This window comes from Rattus rattus, chromosome 18 (genome assembly GCF_011064425.1).
Source record: "Rattus rattus isolate New Zealand chromosome 18, Rrattus_CSIRO_v1, whole genome shotgun sequence".
Taxonomy (NCBI): Eukaryota; Metazoa; Chordata; class Mammalia; order Rodentia; family Muridae; genus Rattus; species Rattus rattus.
In genome coordinates this window covers 1,993,069-2,010,271 of record NC_046171.1, presented here as the reverse complement: position 1 = coordinate 2,010,271, position 17,203 = coordinate 1,993,069, and the positions used below count along the sequence as shown (strand labels likewise).

The following is a 17,203-nucleotide window of genomic DNA, read 5'->3' as shown; positions in this document are numbered from 1 at the left end:
TCTTGTGAAACTCCCTGAGAGTTCGCAGAGCAAAATTGTTGGCAGTAAGTTCTGGGCAGGGCTGGGAAGGGACCTCTCTCTCCACAGGCGAGGGACTTGACAGGCTTGGGAGGAACAATAGCTGCTCCTGCTCGGATTGGAAAAGGTTGTGAGGAGATCGCCTAACCCAGGACAGAATCCCCAGGGGTCCCACCAAGTTTCTAGAAGGTCCCCCAGGCTCTGATTTCCAACCGGAGAGATCCGAGTGACGTTTTATTATCTCCGTCCCCACCCTCCCCGCACACAAGTCCTAGAAGAAGCAGTTGCAGGAAAGTACAGCTGACACCCACTTCCTAAGGAGTTAGTTCCACACAGGGGGCTGTAACCAGTCTTTCTGGGGCACCCACAGTATCCCTTCCTCAGTAGGAGAGGACCACCTACGTGGGAGCTGAGACATCTGTCAGTCTACCACTTAGCGAGAATGCATGTGAAAACCAAACGCACAGGAAGGGCCAGAGACAAGATTCATCTGGACTTGGTCAGCTTTCCACTCGATAAGCAGGTTCTCCCGGCACAGGGCCACTGTGTGAGTCAAGCTGAATGCCTGAATGGAGCCTACTGCCCCGAGAGCCTCTGCAAATATGAACACTAAAGCCAAGGTGGCCTTGTCATTCCTCCCAACCTAGGCCGAATACACACTGGCAGCATGGCTGGAGGCTGGCCTGCCCAACTTCCTTGGAGGTGTAGTCTGGGTTGGTTTTCCTCATGATGCGTGGTTTAGCAAGTCTAGATGTGGTAGGCACTTTAAACACACAGCTTGAGCGGCCAAGGCTCACCGGGATCCAACGAGGCTCCCCCATAGCCTTCAGCCCCCCACCCCACCCCTGTCTAGCAGTCTGAAGGGGCTGGGCTGGCCCCTGGGAGTAATGCTCCTCAAGAGCCCTAGTGAAGAAGATTCTGGGTTCTCAGCACCCGCAGTGGCCGTATCCTTGTTTTGAGGCCGCTGTGCTCCAACACGGCTCCTTCCGGCTCTCTGGCAGTTACTGCCCATTCTCTGGGCCTTTTCTCTCAAATACTTTTGCCACAGTGTGACAGAGCCAATAGGAAATGTACCACCCTGCTTCTGAATGCATAGTCCAGTGGCATTTAAAGCGCATGTCTGTGCAGCCGTCACCTCCAGAAGTCTCTCACTGCCCCAAACTGGATCTCAGTCCCTAAGCCACCACGCTACTTTCTGAATTTGACCACTCTAAGGTCCCCGTAGGAGTGCAGTATTGTCCCTGTCTGTTGTGACTAACTTATCTCACTGAACATACCCCTGGGACTCAGTCAGGCTAGGGTTCTCTCCGCTTTGAAGGCTAAGTACTCCGCTCTAGGGAGGGAACACATTTTTCTGTTGATTCATCCACGGCCCCTAAACTTTGACCTCTGACAGTGCCCCTGTAAACATCTCTGTATAAACACCTCTCAGAGCAGTTTTTGGGTATAGACCCAAAGAGGGTAGAACTGTTTCATTTTCTTCTGTGGAGTTTATGCCACAGCACCTCCCCACTGCAGGAGGCAACGTTGAAGAATTTTCTTTTACCCAGAGGGGAGTGAAGACTCAGGGCAGGGGAGTTTCCCTGTGAAATTCTTCTAAAACTTGTAAAGGTTTAAGACTTCTAGAACTTGTCAAGGGATTCAGAGTCCATTTGGAAGGAGGGAAGCCAGGAAATGCCTGTTGTTGATTTGGGGCTAAGACAGGACGCTGTGGCAGGCCTGAATACAATTCAGCCTTCTGGGTCCTCCCAACAGTGTTTCAAAGGAACGGGCTCCCAGAGGTGAACTAAGGGAAAGTCAAGATTTCCCCCCAAATATTTTATTTAAATATTAAATTAAAAAAAATACATCAACTAATCATTTGGCATACGTCTCTCACATTAACATGAGAAATGAAACAATCCCGTCATAGTAAAAAAACAAAAACAAAACAAAAAACCCATTATATACATCTGAGATCACGGTAGTGTCTTTAAATAGGCGATCCCATTACAGCCCAGCACAGGGCCATGAGGATCTACAAAAACACAGCACACACGCCAAAAAAAAAAAAAAGAACTAAAAACCATGACATTACTGTCCCCCAGAGGGTCGACAGCGACTAGAAGACACAAAAACTGCCAGAAAGTAAAGTGCTTGTCACTTCTGACACACAGCAGTGCCCAGGCCTTTGATCTGTGGTATCCGGACAGGAACTGTGGGAGAGGAGAGCCGGCTGCCCGGGATACTGGGTGCTTCCTTGATCCACACATCAGGTGAGTCGGCAGGAGGGACACTTTTTGGTTTGTTCTATGGAGGGCACCAGTTCTGACCCAGAAGAACGGTCCTCCGCCCGTCTTGAGAGTAAGCGGTATAGGCTGGGCCACGGGGCCAACAGGGAGGACTGCGCTGTGACGTCAGGTTCGAGGGCTGCCTCTTCCTGGCCTCAGGTAACTCGGTCAATCTTTGGCTTTTGCAAGTGTCTCCTTTCCTCTCCCTTAATGACCTCAGGTTAATACTGCGGTGGTGAGACGCGGTGGTGAAGTCGCCCGGGAGGCAGGGGGGACAGACAGACGGCTGACAGAGAACGAAGGTGTTTGGATGGCACGGCTGTTGCCTGGGCCTACCTGTCCAGGTAGACTTGTCAGGTGGGGCCGCTCCTTCCCTGACACCTCTACCCTATGCTGGAGGTGGGCAGCCCGCGGCCCTTTCAAACACAAACGTGGGGTATGACTTCTAAATGTGACCAGGGGAGGTTTTTAAGCCAGGAACACAGAAGTGTATACAAAATAGAAAAAGAAAAAAATAAGTAGTGTCTGTCTCCTATTTATATACATGTGTAGTGTTTGCTTTAAAAAGAAACTTTACAAACACTGACTTATAATATTCCTGGAAAGCAAGCCAGACAAAGCCCAGGCCTGGGGGGCCGAGCTTTTACTAAGAAAGTAGGAAAGGTCCCAGACCAAGAGCAAGGTGGTCAGAACCAAGATGCCCGCTGGCTACCTGGGTCCCTCTGGTCACAGCCCCTTGGTATTGCACAATTTCCCCAAGTCAGGTGTTCTTGCGGGACCCTGATAATGAAATGCATAAAAAAAAAATCTGATAATTAGCAGCAGTCGAGGTACGCGGCAAGAAGGAACTTCTTGGCTTCCTTGCGGAGGGAGGGGCTCTGGTCCAAGTGACCGCGGGACAGAGTGCCCACCTGCAGGTCCTTACCCGCTTCCAGTCCTTTGAATAAGCCGGGCGAACTGACTTGAGCAGCTACAGAATCTTAAACTGAGAGGTGACGTGAGGCGGTCCTCTGGCTGACGCAGGGGGGGGGGGAAATCCCGGGATTGGGCGGGGTCTTCCCCTAGGCTGATGCTCGGCTATTCTGAAACCCACACGGAGAGCAGCAACTTCGGAGCGTTTCGGAGGTGGAGCGCTGTGAAGCCAAACCCAAAACGATGCCCAACACACGGGCACGCGAGCCATGGTACGAGCTGCCCCCCTTCAGGGACGTCCAAGCGCTTGTCACGTGATGGTGACGGACCGTGAACAGGAGTGTAGGTCCCTGAGCAGCATGGCCCCTCTCTTCTCCTTCAGCTCAGCCGCGAGGGCCTCTCTCCCCTCATTGTCCTTCCCTCCCATCCGCCCGCCCACGTGACATACTCTTAATTATTATTTTTCTTCAGAAAGTTTCCGTCCCTACTTATCATTGAGGTCACTCAGTGCAAGGAAAAACAAAAACAAAAACAAAAACTCCTAAAAAAGCCCGTACACCAAACATATTGCTTGTTTCACGTCTAGAAAGTTCTTGGCTTTTGAGTCCGAGACCATCTTCACATACTCTGAAATTATTGCTTGGAAGAGTCAATCCGAGGGGTGGGGGTGCAGGGGTGTGGCAGAGTCACCCTCACTGTACCAGGACGAACGTCCCCCGCTGGCCAGAGGTCAGGTCCTCCATCTCACAGTCCCCCTGTGGCAGCCCAGCAGGATCACAGCTTGGGGACAGCCTGGTGAGGCACTGTGGCAGGGGCCCAGTGGGGAGGGCCACGGGGCCAGCACTGATGTGCAAGTGGGCATCCAGGAGCTGCGCGGCAGACGCCACGGGGGACATGCCGGCCTGGAGGAGGGGCGTTGGCAGCAGTGGGATTCCAGACACGAGAAGGCCATCACAGGGAGTGAGCACGTAGGGGACGGGGGACAGTTGGGGGGCCTGCTGGTAGTCAGATGAGACGGCTGAGTGGTGCTGTAACTGGAGCAGCCTGAAGAACAGAGAGACGGGGAGGGAGGAGGTCGGTTACCCTCGTTGGCTCTGCCCAGCAGCGCTCTGGTTTCCGCACTGCCCAGGTGGGTCCCGCCCACCTCCAAGCTGCTCTCGGCAGATGGGATTTCACATAGCTTTGTGTGTGACGTGACACATCCCTGAGCCATCCTGCCCCCACGTCCTAGCTGTTGCGGCAACTCAGAGATGTCAAGCTCAACAGGAAGAAGGTCTTGGTCACCATTGCCCTCTACCCACAGAGGGTTACCAAACCTACCCACTGCCTCTCCTTGCTCTAACCCCAACCAAAATGTCCCTTAAGGAAACCACACGACAGGGGACATCACAGCACACAGGGGATGCTTGTTTCATGGGCTCCTTAAGGAGCACAGGAACAGGATGGCAGGTCAGGCCTACCTCTGCTGGTGCAGCACCTCTTCGAGCAGGCTCCTGCCCTCGCGACTGCTGGCCGTGCAGCCTTGCAGACCTGAGCTTGGGGCCGGGGTGTGGAAGGTACTCATCCCTCCCCGGGAACCTCGGATGGAGGACTGGCACACCTGACGGGCCAATCCTTTGATCTTGTTCAGTCCCAGGAACCCCTTGGTCCTCGCGTTTTTCCTTAGCTGCTGCCGGAAGGCCTTCAGCCCTATGGAGACAAGAGCAGGGGGTTAGCAGACCTGGCTCTAGGTGATGGCCGATAGCTTTCAGCCTACTGGGGTTTCCATGCTCTGTGGAGGGAAGGGAAGAACTGGGCAGCTAAGGCTAAGGTTCCCTAACAGGGCTCGAGTGGCAGCTGCCAGCTCCTGACTCCAACATCCACACCTCCTCCATGGCCTTCTTTCTAGTTGTGGGGCTGTGGTCCCTCCCACAGGTGTGTCTGGGTATGCTGTGGGGGAGAGAGTGCAGTGCACTGGGCTCAGGAGGCTGCCCGGACTGACACAGACGTACAGGGCCTCATGGGTACCCGCTGAGTGACAGAGAAAAACCTAAAGCAAGCATGGGACTGTTTTGGTCAAGGTCCCTTCCTTGACCCTGGCCATCCTGCTAGTTGCCCAGAACGGTCGTCCCTTGCACTCACGGCCGGGTCTGAGTCTACCCTGTAAGTCAGGCTGCCTAGAACTGGGGTTGCACGTCCAGTGTGTCTGAGGGGCACGGAGGGAACTGTTCAGGCTGACACACACATAACTCCCATCAAGGACAGGGAGGGCCACTGGGGTAGGAGGGATGGAGGGGACCTTACCTTGAGTGAGAGACGTATCCGACGCTCTCCGTCCCTCCTGGAAGCTGACAGGAGGTAAGACAGTCGCGCCCAGACCTGCCTGACTCTGTAGCACAGGGGTGGCTGACTGTGATCCCAGGAAGGGTGAGGCCAATCTGACTGGAGAGCTGGTGCCCAGAAGCCCTGGGGTGGCCAGGCCACCACCGAGCCCTGCAGGACCTTCGCTTGCAGAGAAGGGGAGGCAGCTGTCAGAGCTAGTTCCTTCCGAGGGACTCGCAGCGGCAGAGGAGGAGACAATTATGCCTGTGGGGAGATCAAGTGATTGAGCAGGAGACTCCACACCCGCAACGTGCAGCCTGAGGGACAAGGTACTTGGCCTGTTAAGTGAGGGGAGGCTGGGGTATGGTATTCCCCAACTCGAGCTTAATCTAAGCCACCAGAGCCTAGAGGCCCTGGCTGTGAGCCCATAAGTGCAAGGGCAGATGGCTAGCTAAACACCAAGGCTCGGACCCCAGAAGAGGAAGAGGTCCAGTGCCTGGGACAGCCAAGGGGGTGGCCTGTCACCAAGTATGAACCATGGGTCACTAAAAACAACCTAACAGAGGGAGAATGCCAGGCCAAGGGCCCATTTCAAGTGGGCTTGGCCCTCACCCTGGATACTGGGTCTCTGTACTTACAAGGAGGGTTGAGCGGGGAGAAGTGGGTGGAAACTTCAGCCAGTGTATGCCTCCGGCCAGTGCTGCCGGGCAGGGGTTCCTGGACCTCCTGCTCCTCCTCCAAGCCGGGACCCTGCCTGGCCTCCTCACTGATAGCTGTGTCCAGCAGGCTGCTGGGGGAGATGGATCGGTGCCGGAACACTCCGCTGCAGTTGGTATCCAGGGGGAAGAATAAGGGCTGCAAAGGAGAGATGAAAGCCGGTCACTTCCGAGATTCCAAGGATCCTGGTAGAACACGGCCACCAGGGGAGAGTGAGGAACCCACCGAGGACCAGCGCCCACACACCTGAAGCGAACTGTGGAGATCACAGTCTATCTCGGCCTGCAGGACAGACTGAGCCAAGGCCTGGGGCTGCGGACACAGCAGAGAGGGCCGGAAAGGGTCACACGGGAGAATTTCTTGAGGAACCTGGGGTCAGAGAGGAGGGAGGGGTTTGTGAGGGAGTACTTCCAGGGTCAGTTACCAGTGGCAGCTGGCTGGTCCTACAGGTAAAACTGACAGAAGCTGGCCCGATGTTAGCTGAGGGCGCTACGTCTGTGAGGTCCCACTCACGTGCAGGTGACTGGTGTGCGTGTGCATGTGCGTGTTTGCATGCAAGAACAAGAGCCTGCAGAGCCTGGCCCAGAATAGAGTAGCCATAGCTTCCCCCGGACACTCTCCACTCCCCACCGCCCCTCCATTTCCCTCCCCACAGCTTGTGGTTGAAGCACAAGCAGACTTGCACTGGCATCCAGGGGACTGCCCTGAGAGTCTAAGCCATGTCTAAGCACAGGACTTTGAGCTCTGAGGGGACATCTCAAAGGGATGGAAACAGGGCTCTGAGAGGGAGCTCACCCTTACCTCCAGACTGCTGAGGTCTGAGTTTCGGAGCTGAGGCTGTCTGGCAGGTGCAGGGGTGGCCCGGGATGAGGGCTGGGTGCTTCGATGCTCCCTGAGGCGCTCGAGCAGGAGGTAGTAAATGGCCGCAAAGTGGTTGTAGCTGCTGTTCTGTAGAGACTAGGGAGCAGGGACGGCAGGGTCAGAATGAGGCCTCAGCCTCGCCGGCCACTAGGCTTCCCTGTGAGACTACTCCAAGTAACTCTCAGGTAGCCGAGAATATCCTTAGACAAGCTGGCCCTGAAACTAGACTGCACCTCCATTTTTAACTCCACAGGGAAGGGCCCGCTTTGCCGGAGAAACACGATCCCACCAGCATCCCAGAATGTGAGGGCCTTGCATGCTCACCTCTACTGTCCTCTGCCGGTCGATGCCCAGGGCCTGCATGATGCCCAGCACCTGCTCGTTGTAGTCGCCCAGGTTGGAGGTGTAGCCCTGCATGGAGAAGGCAGGGTCGTCCTGCTGCAGGAGGGTGGGGTCGGCCTGCATCCATCGGTGCTGGCGGATCTGGGCAATGGTGATGCGCTTGGCGGGGTCCACTACCAGCATGCGTCTGATCAGCGTCTCACAGTCTGTGGGAGTGAAGGACTCGCTGAGGACAGGGCACAGAGCCTGGGGGCTTATTCCTACTCTCACAGCAGAGCGTATCACACGGGCGGAAACCACCCACGTGATAGTCAAGAAGTCTGAAGCTGCCATTTAGGTCTTTCCCCCCTGCCTCAGAGAAGAGCCACCATGTTGGGGACCAGAACCAGAGAAGACACTCTATCTTTCTAAGTACTCTTGGTCGAAAACCATTTAGACTAGCCCTCCTATTGAGTCTAGGCGACTTCGTGAAGCAGAAAGCCTTGTGTGTGAGAGGGGTGGGCATCTTGGGGCCTGATGGTGGGGGTGAGGAAAAGATGGAAGGACCTGGCTAGTAGGTGGGGACTGCGGAGACAGGCTTACAGGAGACAGACTTCAGGGAGAGCTTCCTGTCTGAGCTGTAAGTAGGGCACTAGAAAGCACCTGTGGGTTGAGTTTCTCTTGCAGTCCGATCACCCAGCCCTGAGTCTCGACTTGACTGCAGACTTGCTAGGCAGCAGGGCAGGCGCTGGCGAGACCCACCCACTACCTCTTCCCTAAAGCCACCGCCCAGCTCATCCAAGGCTCCCAGGGCAGACCAGCTCCACGCTCACCCACCTTGAGACATGAAGAAGGGGATGCGGAAGCGGCCCTCCAGCACCCGCTGTCTCAGCGTAGGCAGGTTGGGTCCATCGAAAGGGAGGGAACCACAGACCAGGACATACAGCACCACGCCGAGGCTCTGTGAATGACCAGACAGCGCGTGTTGGTACCCTGCTTGCCGGCTCCAGGGACATACGGCAGGCAGCAGGGTCCAAAAAGGCTCCCTACCCAGATGTCCAGCTGGGGACCTTCATACTCCTTCCCCTCAAAGACTTCAGGAGCGGCATAGGGGGGGCTCCCACACCAAGTAGACAGAGGCTCCCCTGGCTTGTAGAAATTCCCAAATCCAAAATCTGCGAGGCAAAGGAAGAGGCACTGGCATTGGTTTGGGACCGGCATGCACCGTGGCTGCTGGGTGCACTGGAACCAGATGTCCCACAGGGCCCCCCACCCCAAACCCCTGCCACATTCTTGCCTGCCAGCTTGATGTCCATGTTGCCGTCCAGCAGAAGGTTCTCTGTCTTAAGGTCCCGGTGGACGATGTGATGGTTGTGGCAGTACTCCACGGCTGACAGGATCTGCCAGAATTTCTTCCTAGCCTCGTTTTCACTCAAGTGCCCGTTGGAAGTCAGATAATCTGAGGGACAACCAAAGGAAAAGTCAGTCACACCAGAAGACGCTGAGCCTCCCCGGGGCGGGGCAAAGACATGCTGAGGACCTTGGGAGGTGTAGGCATGCGGGGCGGCACAAGGAGGCAGGTTTCGCCTAATGCTACAAGGAATGGGACTCACCGAACATTTCTCCGTTTTTGGCAAACTCCGTGACGATGTACAGCATGTCTTTTGTCTCCATAACCTGAAGTGACAACAAAAATAAGGAAAAACTTAAGGGGAGGAGAAAGGCTCACACAGATGCTGTGGTAGTCGCACTCGAACCCAAAGCAACCTTTGACCTCTCCAAAAAAACTACCTCCATCATTTAAGGAAGGAGAGAGGGAGGGGGAAAAAAAATCCACAACCTAGAGAAGCAACTTTACACACTTCCACCCCGCTGTCTCCTGGTCCTGTCTGTCCTGGCAACCCTCCTCTAAAAAAGGAGAGAGCCACAAACAAGACTGGACAGGGCAAGCATTTGCCTTGCATGCCCCCCTGGGAGCTCTGAAGGCCATGCGTGCCAGGATCCTGGGAGTGTCCTTTCAGAAGCCCCAGGGACAAAACCCAAAGCAGCCAGAGTGATCGATACAAATGCCCCGCCCCCCCTCGCTTTATTGACAGGACATTAAGCCTTTAAGAACACTGCCTTGCCAAGGTAAGCTACAGGGGACTGCTCTTTGTACAGTGCAGTGCCTGGCATGTGTCAACAGTGATGGTCAGTGTCAACATACACCTTCAGAGTTCATTTATTGATCGGCAACTTTGTTACTTACAAAAATAACATTTAAACCATAACGAAGCAACAAAGATACAAAGATTCAGGGCTTATTGTTGTTGTTGTTGTTCCCTCACTTGTGCATACCCATAGGTTAAATATTCCAGGGGAGCCAGGTATGTAGCATTCTCCTGTCATCCCAGCACTCAGGAGGCAGAGGCAGAATTACCAGAAGTTCAAGGCCAGCCTGGTCTACATAGCAGTCCTAGCCCAGTCAGTCTACGTAGTGAAACTGTCTCAATACAAGTAAATAGAGAAAATATTTCTTCCTATATTCCAATAGGAAGAAAGGTTTCTTTGGGTTTAAGATGTACTATTATTCCTTTAGAAGATACTTTTAAAGAAGCTTCTTCAATCATAAATTTTACTAAGAAAAGTGTTATTAAAAACCATAGCAATTCAGCTCAAAGTTCAGCCATCGTCCCCTCCCCACTCCCCACGGTGCAGCAGAGGTCAGAAAGGGGAAGGAAAACGAACTCAGAGTCTACATCTTTTAACCTTTTAAGACCCAAAATAAGCCAACTGTGGTGGCAGACATCTGTCCTCAGACAGGCTGGCAGGGCACAGAGAACACCAGGGCCAGCTAGAGCAACTACATGGCAAGACCCTATCTCAACAGACACAACCAGACGAACACTCCCCACCCCCACCCAAAGGAGAGAATGAGATGCCTCAGTAGGCCTCTGGGGCCGGGGCCAGCTGAATGAATGCTAGACACCAGTATCAATCGAGACCAGAGGACCAACTGGCCTCAGCAGCCCACCCGATCCTGAAGGCTGAGTCACTGAAGACAGGAGCTAAAATATCTACTCTGACATCCATCCCCTGGGTAACGTTCCCTTGGTGAGACTGACCTGGTGGGCAAGTGGAAGGCAGGAAGAGGGTGCTAAGACAGATGGGCATCCACAAACAGGCAGGAGCACAGGGGTCAAGCCTCCCCAGTCCCCTCTCGCAAGCACTGACCACAGAGGAAACCCGTCTTCGAGCACCACCACTTAAAGACTGAAATAAGGCACGACCCCCTGAACGCACAGCCCTGGGCTCTGTGCTTAAGAGATTCAGAGGGAGCCGTCACCACAGGCCAAACACAAGCTCCAGAGACCTGTCTGTCTTTGTTCTGAGAAGGACTGGCCAGGGGGTAATTTTAAATTACAGTTCTTTCCCCTCCTGAACCGTGCGCAGAGCTTTTCCAACTGTCCCTTGCAGTCACCCCAGGCTCACAAGGATCCTGAGAGTCACTGACGGGAATCACACACCAATTCAATCCACAAGCCCTGGTTTCTCCACACACACAGAGCTATTTCACAGCAGCAGAAGCAGCCAGTTATCACCAGGCAGACTGCTGAGGAAGATTGTCAGGGAACAACAGACAGACAAGCGGGTGAGGCACGCACGTCCTCCGCCCAGATTAAATGGCAAGTTCTTAGGGGCTGAAGTATCTCCCTGTCTTTCCTTAGCGCTGTATCCCAAAGGATAAGGAGACCTGGGGAAAGAACAGCTGCTTCTTTGACGTTTAGCAACCATCTGCAAAGGCGGAAGTTCTGAGTTTTGCTCAAGTTTGTCCTTCGCTCGAGCCCGACCGAGCATACACAGGGCTATCCTCCCAGTGACAGGACTTCGTCAACAGACCTCAACACGTCCAAAACGGGAACAGGTAGGACCCACAGCAAGAGACTCAACAGTCAATAAAGCTACCCAGCCTCGTGAAGGTCAATCCAGCTATTTTGTACTAAGTGGTTCGGTTCCCACACAGCATCGGAAACCCCGAACTACGTTCAGGGACCCAAGAAGTCTCAGGGTGTGACAGGAGAAAAATCAATGGATGTGTCCCACGGAGCAGGGAGGCCCCCTCCGGCTCACCTGGTAAAGCTTGATAATATTTGGGTGGTTCAGGAGTTTCATGAGCTGGACCTCCCGGTAGATCTTCTCCAGATTACTAGAATCTAACCGTGTCTTGTCGATTATTTTAATTGCAACCTACAGATTTTCAAAAGAAGGGGGGAGGGTAAATAAACCTTCAAGTCACCTCATTTGCACCGTCTTTTTTCTTTCTTTCTATTTATTTATTTATTTTATTTTATTTTATTTTTTTGGCAAGTGAATTTCTCGAACGTTTGATGTCTTCAAGAGGTCACAAGAAGTTGGGGGGAAAAATAAAATAAAAGTAGCCACTAACATTATTCAAAGGGATAGAAGTTGAATTAAAGCCCCTATATTTGCCATTTGCCAGCTAGCGTTACAAGGAGCCGCTCATTTCTGTTGTTCCTTCTCCTGTTCTCTCTCTCTCTCTCTCTCTCTCTCTCTCTCTCTCTCTCTCTCTCTCTCTCTCTCTTCCCCTCTTCCTCCCTCCCTTCCTCTCTCTCCCTCCTCCTCTCTTGCCGGGAGGGGGCGGCTGCTGGTCATTATTATCTTCGCTGTTCCCTAGTAATTGTACAAATTATGTAGAAGCTTTTTTTCCCCCCTTTACCAGACTAAACACTGTCATCGTTTATAATTGTGACAATCAACTCTGCAGGACTGAATCAGCACAGGAGTCCCCCCCCTCGCTGGATCCACCCCCCCCGTTTAGTTCTCCCCCCACACCCCACACACACACACACACACACACACACACACACACACACACAAAACACGCGCGCGCACCTGCGTTTTGGTGACTCGGTGCCGCGCCAGCTTAACCACTGCAAAATTGCCTTTGCCCAGGGTCCGTTCCACGTCGTAAAAGCCCACCCGGAGGGGCTTCTGCTGGCCCTGGCCGGTGCCTGTGGGGACCGCGCTGAACTCCGACATGATCACCATGGCTTCGGGCCGCACCTGCGGGTCAGCGAGGAGTGCGCTCAGCACCGACCGACCCCGGCCGGATCCCGTTCCCCGCCGAGCCCGGCCACCAAAACTGTGTCCCACTGGCCACCGGGCGTGCGTCCTCGACCCTGTGTTCCTCCAGCCCGAGGCTTCTACTGTGGCCCCGACACTGGATCGCAGCTCACACCCCCACTCGCTCATTCCTTGACACTGTGTCCCCCTGGACTAAAGTCTCCACGCACGCACCCCCTTTACCCCGAATTCCCTAGTCAGAGCCCTAGGATCCTAGGCTCCCAGCCCGCGCCCCCACGCGCGCGCCCCCTCGATCCCAGGTTCCCTCAGTGCGAGCCCCCACGCACGCGCCCCCCGACCCCCGGTCCTGGCCGGGAGCGCGCGCCAGCCGTCCACCCTCGGTGGACCCCACGCCAGCCCCTGGACACCCTCGGGTCCCGGGCTTTCACCGTGCTCCCGTCCGTTAGAGCCAGCGCTCAGTCCCTCAGGACAGGCTTCTCAACCCGGCGCTCACAGACCCGCCTCCGGGCGCCGACCCGCAACAATGGGGAGCCCGCGGGGCTGGAGTCCTGCCCGCGACCCTATGCGCGCACCTGAGGGCCTCGGAGACCCGAACTCGCGCCATCGCTCACCTCCGCCGCCCTCCGTGTGCCCGACCCGGGACGCCACTCGCTCGGCTGCTTGCTCTGCTCCGGCGCCCGCCGTTCGCGCCGCCGCCGCCAACGATGCTGCCGCCGCCCGGGCCGCGCCGCATGTCAGCGCCCGCCGCCGCCGGCCGCACGCGGCAACGCCCGCCCGCCCCGGCCCCGCCCGCGCAAGCCCCCCCACCCCGCCCCCCGCGGCAGGCACAGCCCATTGACGTCGTTTTGACGCCAGAGCGACGCGCGGCCCGGTGCCTGCCGAGGGGGAGCGGAGATCGGGCGGTTGCCAAGAGACTGGAGGCTCTGACGCGCGCGCTGGTGAGGCCGTCGCTATGGCGACCGCGGGCGGTGACGTCAGGGGCCGGGCTCAGCAGCCGCCCGAGACTGCCGGCGCCCCCTGCCGGGCACGGGCGACACTGCTGTGGCCCACCAACTAGGAGACTGAGTCTGCTTCGAGACCTCTTCCGGGGGCGGGTAAACCCATAGTGGGTACGGTGCCCGGTGGTTGCTCACTGCCGCCTTCGGACGCAGCAGGGTGGAATAGGACCGCGGGATTTTCGTCATGGGGCTCTGGGGCTGGTGGGCCTAGACTGATCACTCTGCTACGCCGAGCACTCGATGTGCAGCCAGCAGCCTCTGCCCCTTGACCCTCACTTCATCCCTGAGAGGGCCGGCCAGCTGCAAGAATGGCTGGTTCTAGGAAACTGTTGGTCAGTTGAACGCCACTTACTTTTGTTACAGACAGAAAAAAAAAATCTCAAAATATTCAGCAATTGGAAAGTTGAAGCAAGAAAACGCGACTCATGGTCCCGAAGCCTCCTGCTTCAAATGCCACCTCCAACTAGCTCACCATGCTGGTCCGGCAGTGTCCTGGGGCAGCTGATTAGGACTGGTGCTTTAGACACAGGCAGCGGAAGGACCCAGCCCCTACTGAGGGCTGATAAGTGGGGCCCTTGGAGGACTGGGCACTTTGCCCATTCCCTTGCTGTCTGCCAATTGGCCCACCCTGTCTGTCCTCAAGCTGCTTCGAGACAACAGATAGGACACAGGGTGGCTGGGACCTTGGGACTGACCCTGAGAGTGCCTGCCGGAAGCAGGGCCCATTAAAGGGGAGACAGAGTGTGGAGAGAGTGGAAACGGGCATGTGGGTGATCCTTCTGTCTGTGTTCCCTCACACCTCATCAGAAAGTAAGATGTGTTCTTAAGGGCAGACTGGAAAAGGGACAGACGATTCTCCAAAGGCAAGGAAGGCGGCAGTTTGGAGCTAAACTTACGTGTCTCCCTTCCTCGTGGCTTCCTGTGTGAGAGAAAAATTAGCAAGGGGCGGGTATTAATCAAAATTGATTCAGAATTCATCAGAATTGATTCCTCAAGGGAGGAAGACTTTTTGGGCAGATGGGGGGTGGTGTAGGCTAGCCTGAGAGAGAGAACAAGGGGGCCAAAATACACTACTGTTACTACACCTCACCCCCACAAGGATTTCACCAGTTCCATCCTGGCCTTTTCTGGTTCAAGTATTTTGAAGGGCATTCAAGGACACTAGGCATCTCAGGGTCCCTTTAGCCTTCCCATATGCTCCTCTGGTTTGTCCCAGGGGCAGTATTTTTAGTCTCTCCCATCTGAGAAGCTTACCGCTGTTCCCCTCGCCCTTGGGAATCCTAACCTCTTGCCCTGGTCCCAGGAGAGCTGGGCAGAGGGTAGGAAAACCCCTTTGTTCTTGCCTCATGGGCCCTCATCCCTTCCCAGCCTGTCCACCCACTGGCATCCATCTAGTCAGAGCCTTTCCAAAAGGTCTGAGGTGTTTGCAAACATGTCCTCAGGGTGAGGTCCCAAAGGACAAATGGCTGAGGTGCCCATTAAACGTATCAGAACTGACACTTCTCTTAGCCTTCTCATTCCTATGTAAGCTAACCACTGGACTCTCTTGGTTCTTCTCTTGGTTCTTCTCTTGGTCCTCTTTCCCTTGGTGTTCTCTCTCTCTCTCTCTCTCTCTCTCTCTCTCTCTCTCTCTCTCCCTCCCTCCCTCCCTCCCCCTCCTCCTTCCTCCCCTCTCTCTCTCCTGGGTCTTCTTTTGTCCCCCCCTCTCCTTCCCCTCTTACTCCCCCTTCTCTCTCTCCTCTCACGGCTCAATCTATTGTGCTGGCCATGTTCCGTCAGGACCCTTGCAGATGCCTCTGGCTGATCTCTCCCTCATATCTACAATAAAAAAAAAAACAAAAAAAAAACAAAAAAACAAAAAACCCTTCCCCTCAACCAAACCTAAGAGCAGCCACGTCCTCACTTTCACTAAGTCAGCGCCAAAGAAAAGCTTGCGGCCCAGACCCAGTGGCGGATGCTGCCTCAGAGGCAAACCTGGAACCAGGCAAACACGTCTGGCTCCTGGGCATCTACCTCCCATTACTGTCCTGTGACCCTATCTGTTCCTCCCAGATCCTAGAGGAGCAGCTCACTGTGTCCACAGAAGCAGAGAGTGGGGAAGGACCCGGTGAGCAAGTCCCCTCAAATGCTGCCTGGCCTTATCCTTGATAGCATATGCCCACCTAGGAGGGTTGGTACAGGGCATCCTCCTGAAACCCCATCTTCCCCAAGTAGCTCTGTGTCTTTGATGCCTGGAAACTATTTCTTCCAGCGCCTTGTTTTTTTTTTTGCAGGGTTCTGTGGTAATGTTTTGGCACTTGAGGAGGAAGAGAGCACCTGGCATGCACTCTGGAGACGTGAGCAAATGACTCAGGGATTCCTCACCCAGAGCAGGGGAGGGAGAGCAGGGTTGTGCCTTACTGTACCAGTGAGGTAGGTGCCTTGGTGAAGTAGCATTCTCACTGGCAAATGGGAATCACTTCTTGTTTCTCACCGCACCTCTCCTGGGAGTGTGATGGTCCTGGAGGTTGGTTTTCTTGTTTGGATCATGGGGCTGGGAGTCCTGTCTGTTGGGCCAGAGAGAGCCCTTCAGTTGTTCATGACATCGATGGCTGTACCACAGCCCTGTCTTCCCGACCTAAATCAACATGCACAGAGCCTGGAATTCTGCACTAGCTCTGAGATTAAGTGGTAATGGGCCTGCGACCCCGATCCCTGAAGACCTTGATGTTTCTCTGAGAAGAGGGTTGGCTTCCTATATTACTGAGAGCTGGAAAAGGTACCCTTCTTTCTCAGCTCACTCCACTTAGTACGGAAGGGCCTCTTTGCCCTTCTGACTGGGTCTCTCTGGGTTTCATGTGTTGTTTGTACGGCTTCTGCCTGGTGGCCTCTGAAGCGGTCAAGAAAAGTGGGCCACCCTGGCCTGGTCACTTACCTCGGTTTATTTGGCCCACCTTACTTCTGAACTTCTGACAAGCTGCTGTGTGTGCTGAGGGGAGAGTCACAGCCCTGCGATGACAGAAGAAAGGAGGAGGCCTAAAACCCAGGCATCCCCGGTCATGGGCCAGGAGCTCAGGGAGCAAGTCTGCCCAAAGGCTGCCTGGCCTTGACCTTGACAGCATCCCACCTGCCCAGAGGCACTTGCCCTAGAGTGTCACTGTTGTTAGACTATGCCTGGGCAGGAACTCCTGCCTCCCAGGACAGTGACCAGATCAGCCAGCAGGGACCAGAGAAACAAAACAACAAAGCAAGCTGGGCCCCCTCGGCTCCCAAGTGAGAGAGGCGGAGATTCTGAGGACATTGACATGAGTGGGAGGTGTCTGGGTTCTGGAGAGGTGGCCCAGGACAAAACAGCTCAAGAAGTATCTGTGCACATACCAGTAGATATGTGTTCACCCATGACCAGCTAGCCCCGATTCCAGAGCACTAGGCTTCCCGTTTGTCGTGGAGAAATGATTAATTAGTTAAGATTTCAGCTTTTGGGTCTTTTAAGTTTTATTTTTCATTATCTTTTTTTTTTTAACATTAGCACATAAGGTAATAGGCTTCACCCTAAGAGTTCCATACATCGTTTTGTTTATTCTCTCTCCTTCTCTCGTCTCCCCTCCCCCCCTCCTTCCCCTCCACATAGCTTTCTTCCTCTTTCAAGTCTCAGGTGTCGTCGTCTCCCTCCCCACAACCTTCCCAGAAGACACATATAGAAATTAAAACCTGGGATGCACACATGAGAGAGTGTGTGGT

General features: G+C 54.8%; 1 protein-coding gene across 2 annotated transcripts; it reads right to left on the bottom strand.

The window, feature by feature from the left end:
• Positions 1-1,800: 1,800 nt before the first annotated feature.
• On the bottom strand, positions 1,801-13,218 carry Sik1 (salt inducible kinase 1). Of its 2 annotated transcripts, XM_032888706.1 has the most exons (14): positions 13,097-13,218; positions 12,294-12,464; positions 11,511-11,627; positions 9,014-9,077; positions 8,698-8,859; positions 8,451-8,575; positions 8,238-8,361; positions 7,404-7,627; positions 7,020-7,175; positions 6,465-6,587; positions 6,140-6,356; positions 5,484-5,765; positions 4,661-4,889; positions 1,801-4,244 (listed from the first exon to the last, which is right to left on the bottom strand). In XM_032888706.1, exons 2-14 carry the CDS (start codon positions 12,447-12,449, stop codon positions 3,893-3,895), a joined length of 2,331 nt encoding a protein of 776 aa, XP_032744597.1. In that variant the 5' UTR covers positions 12,450-12,464; positions 13,097-13,218; the 3' UTR covers positions 1,801-3,892. The 2 variants fall into 2 exon arrangements, with proteins under 2 accessions (XP_032744597.1, XP_032744596.1); XM_032888705.1 differs by having other exon boundaries at positions 12,294-13,218.
• Positions 13,219-17,203: the final 3,985 nt, after the last annotated feature.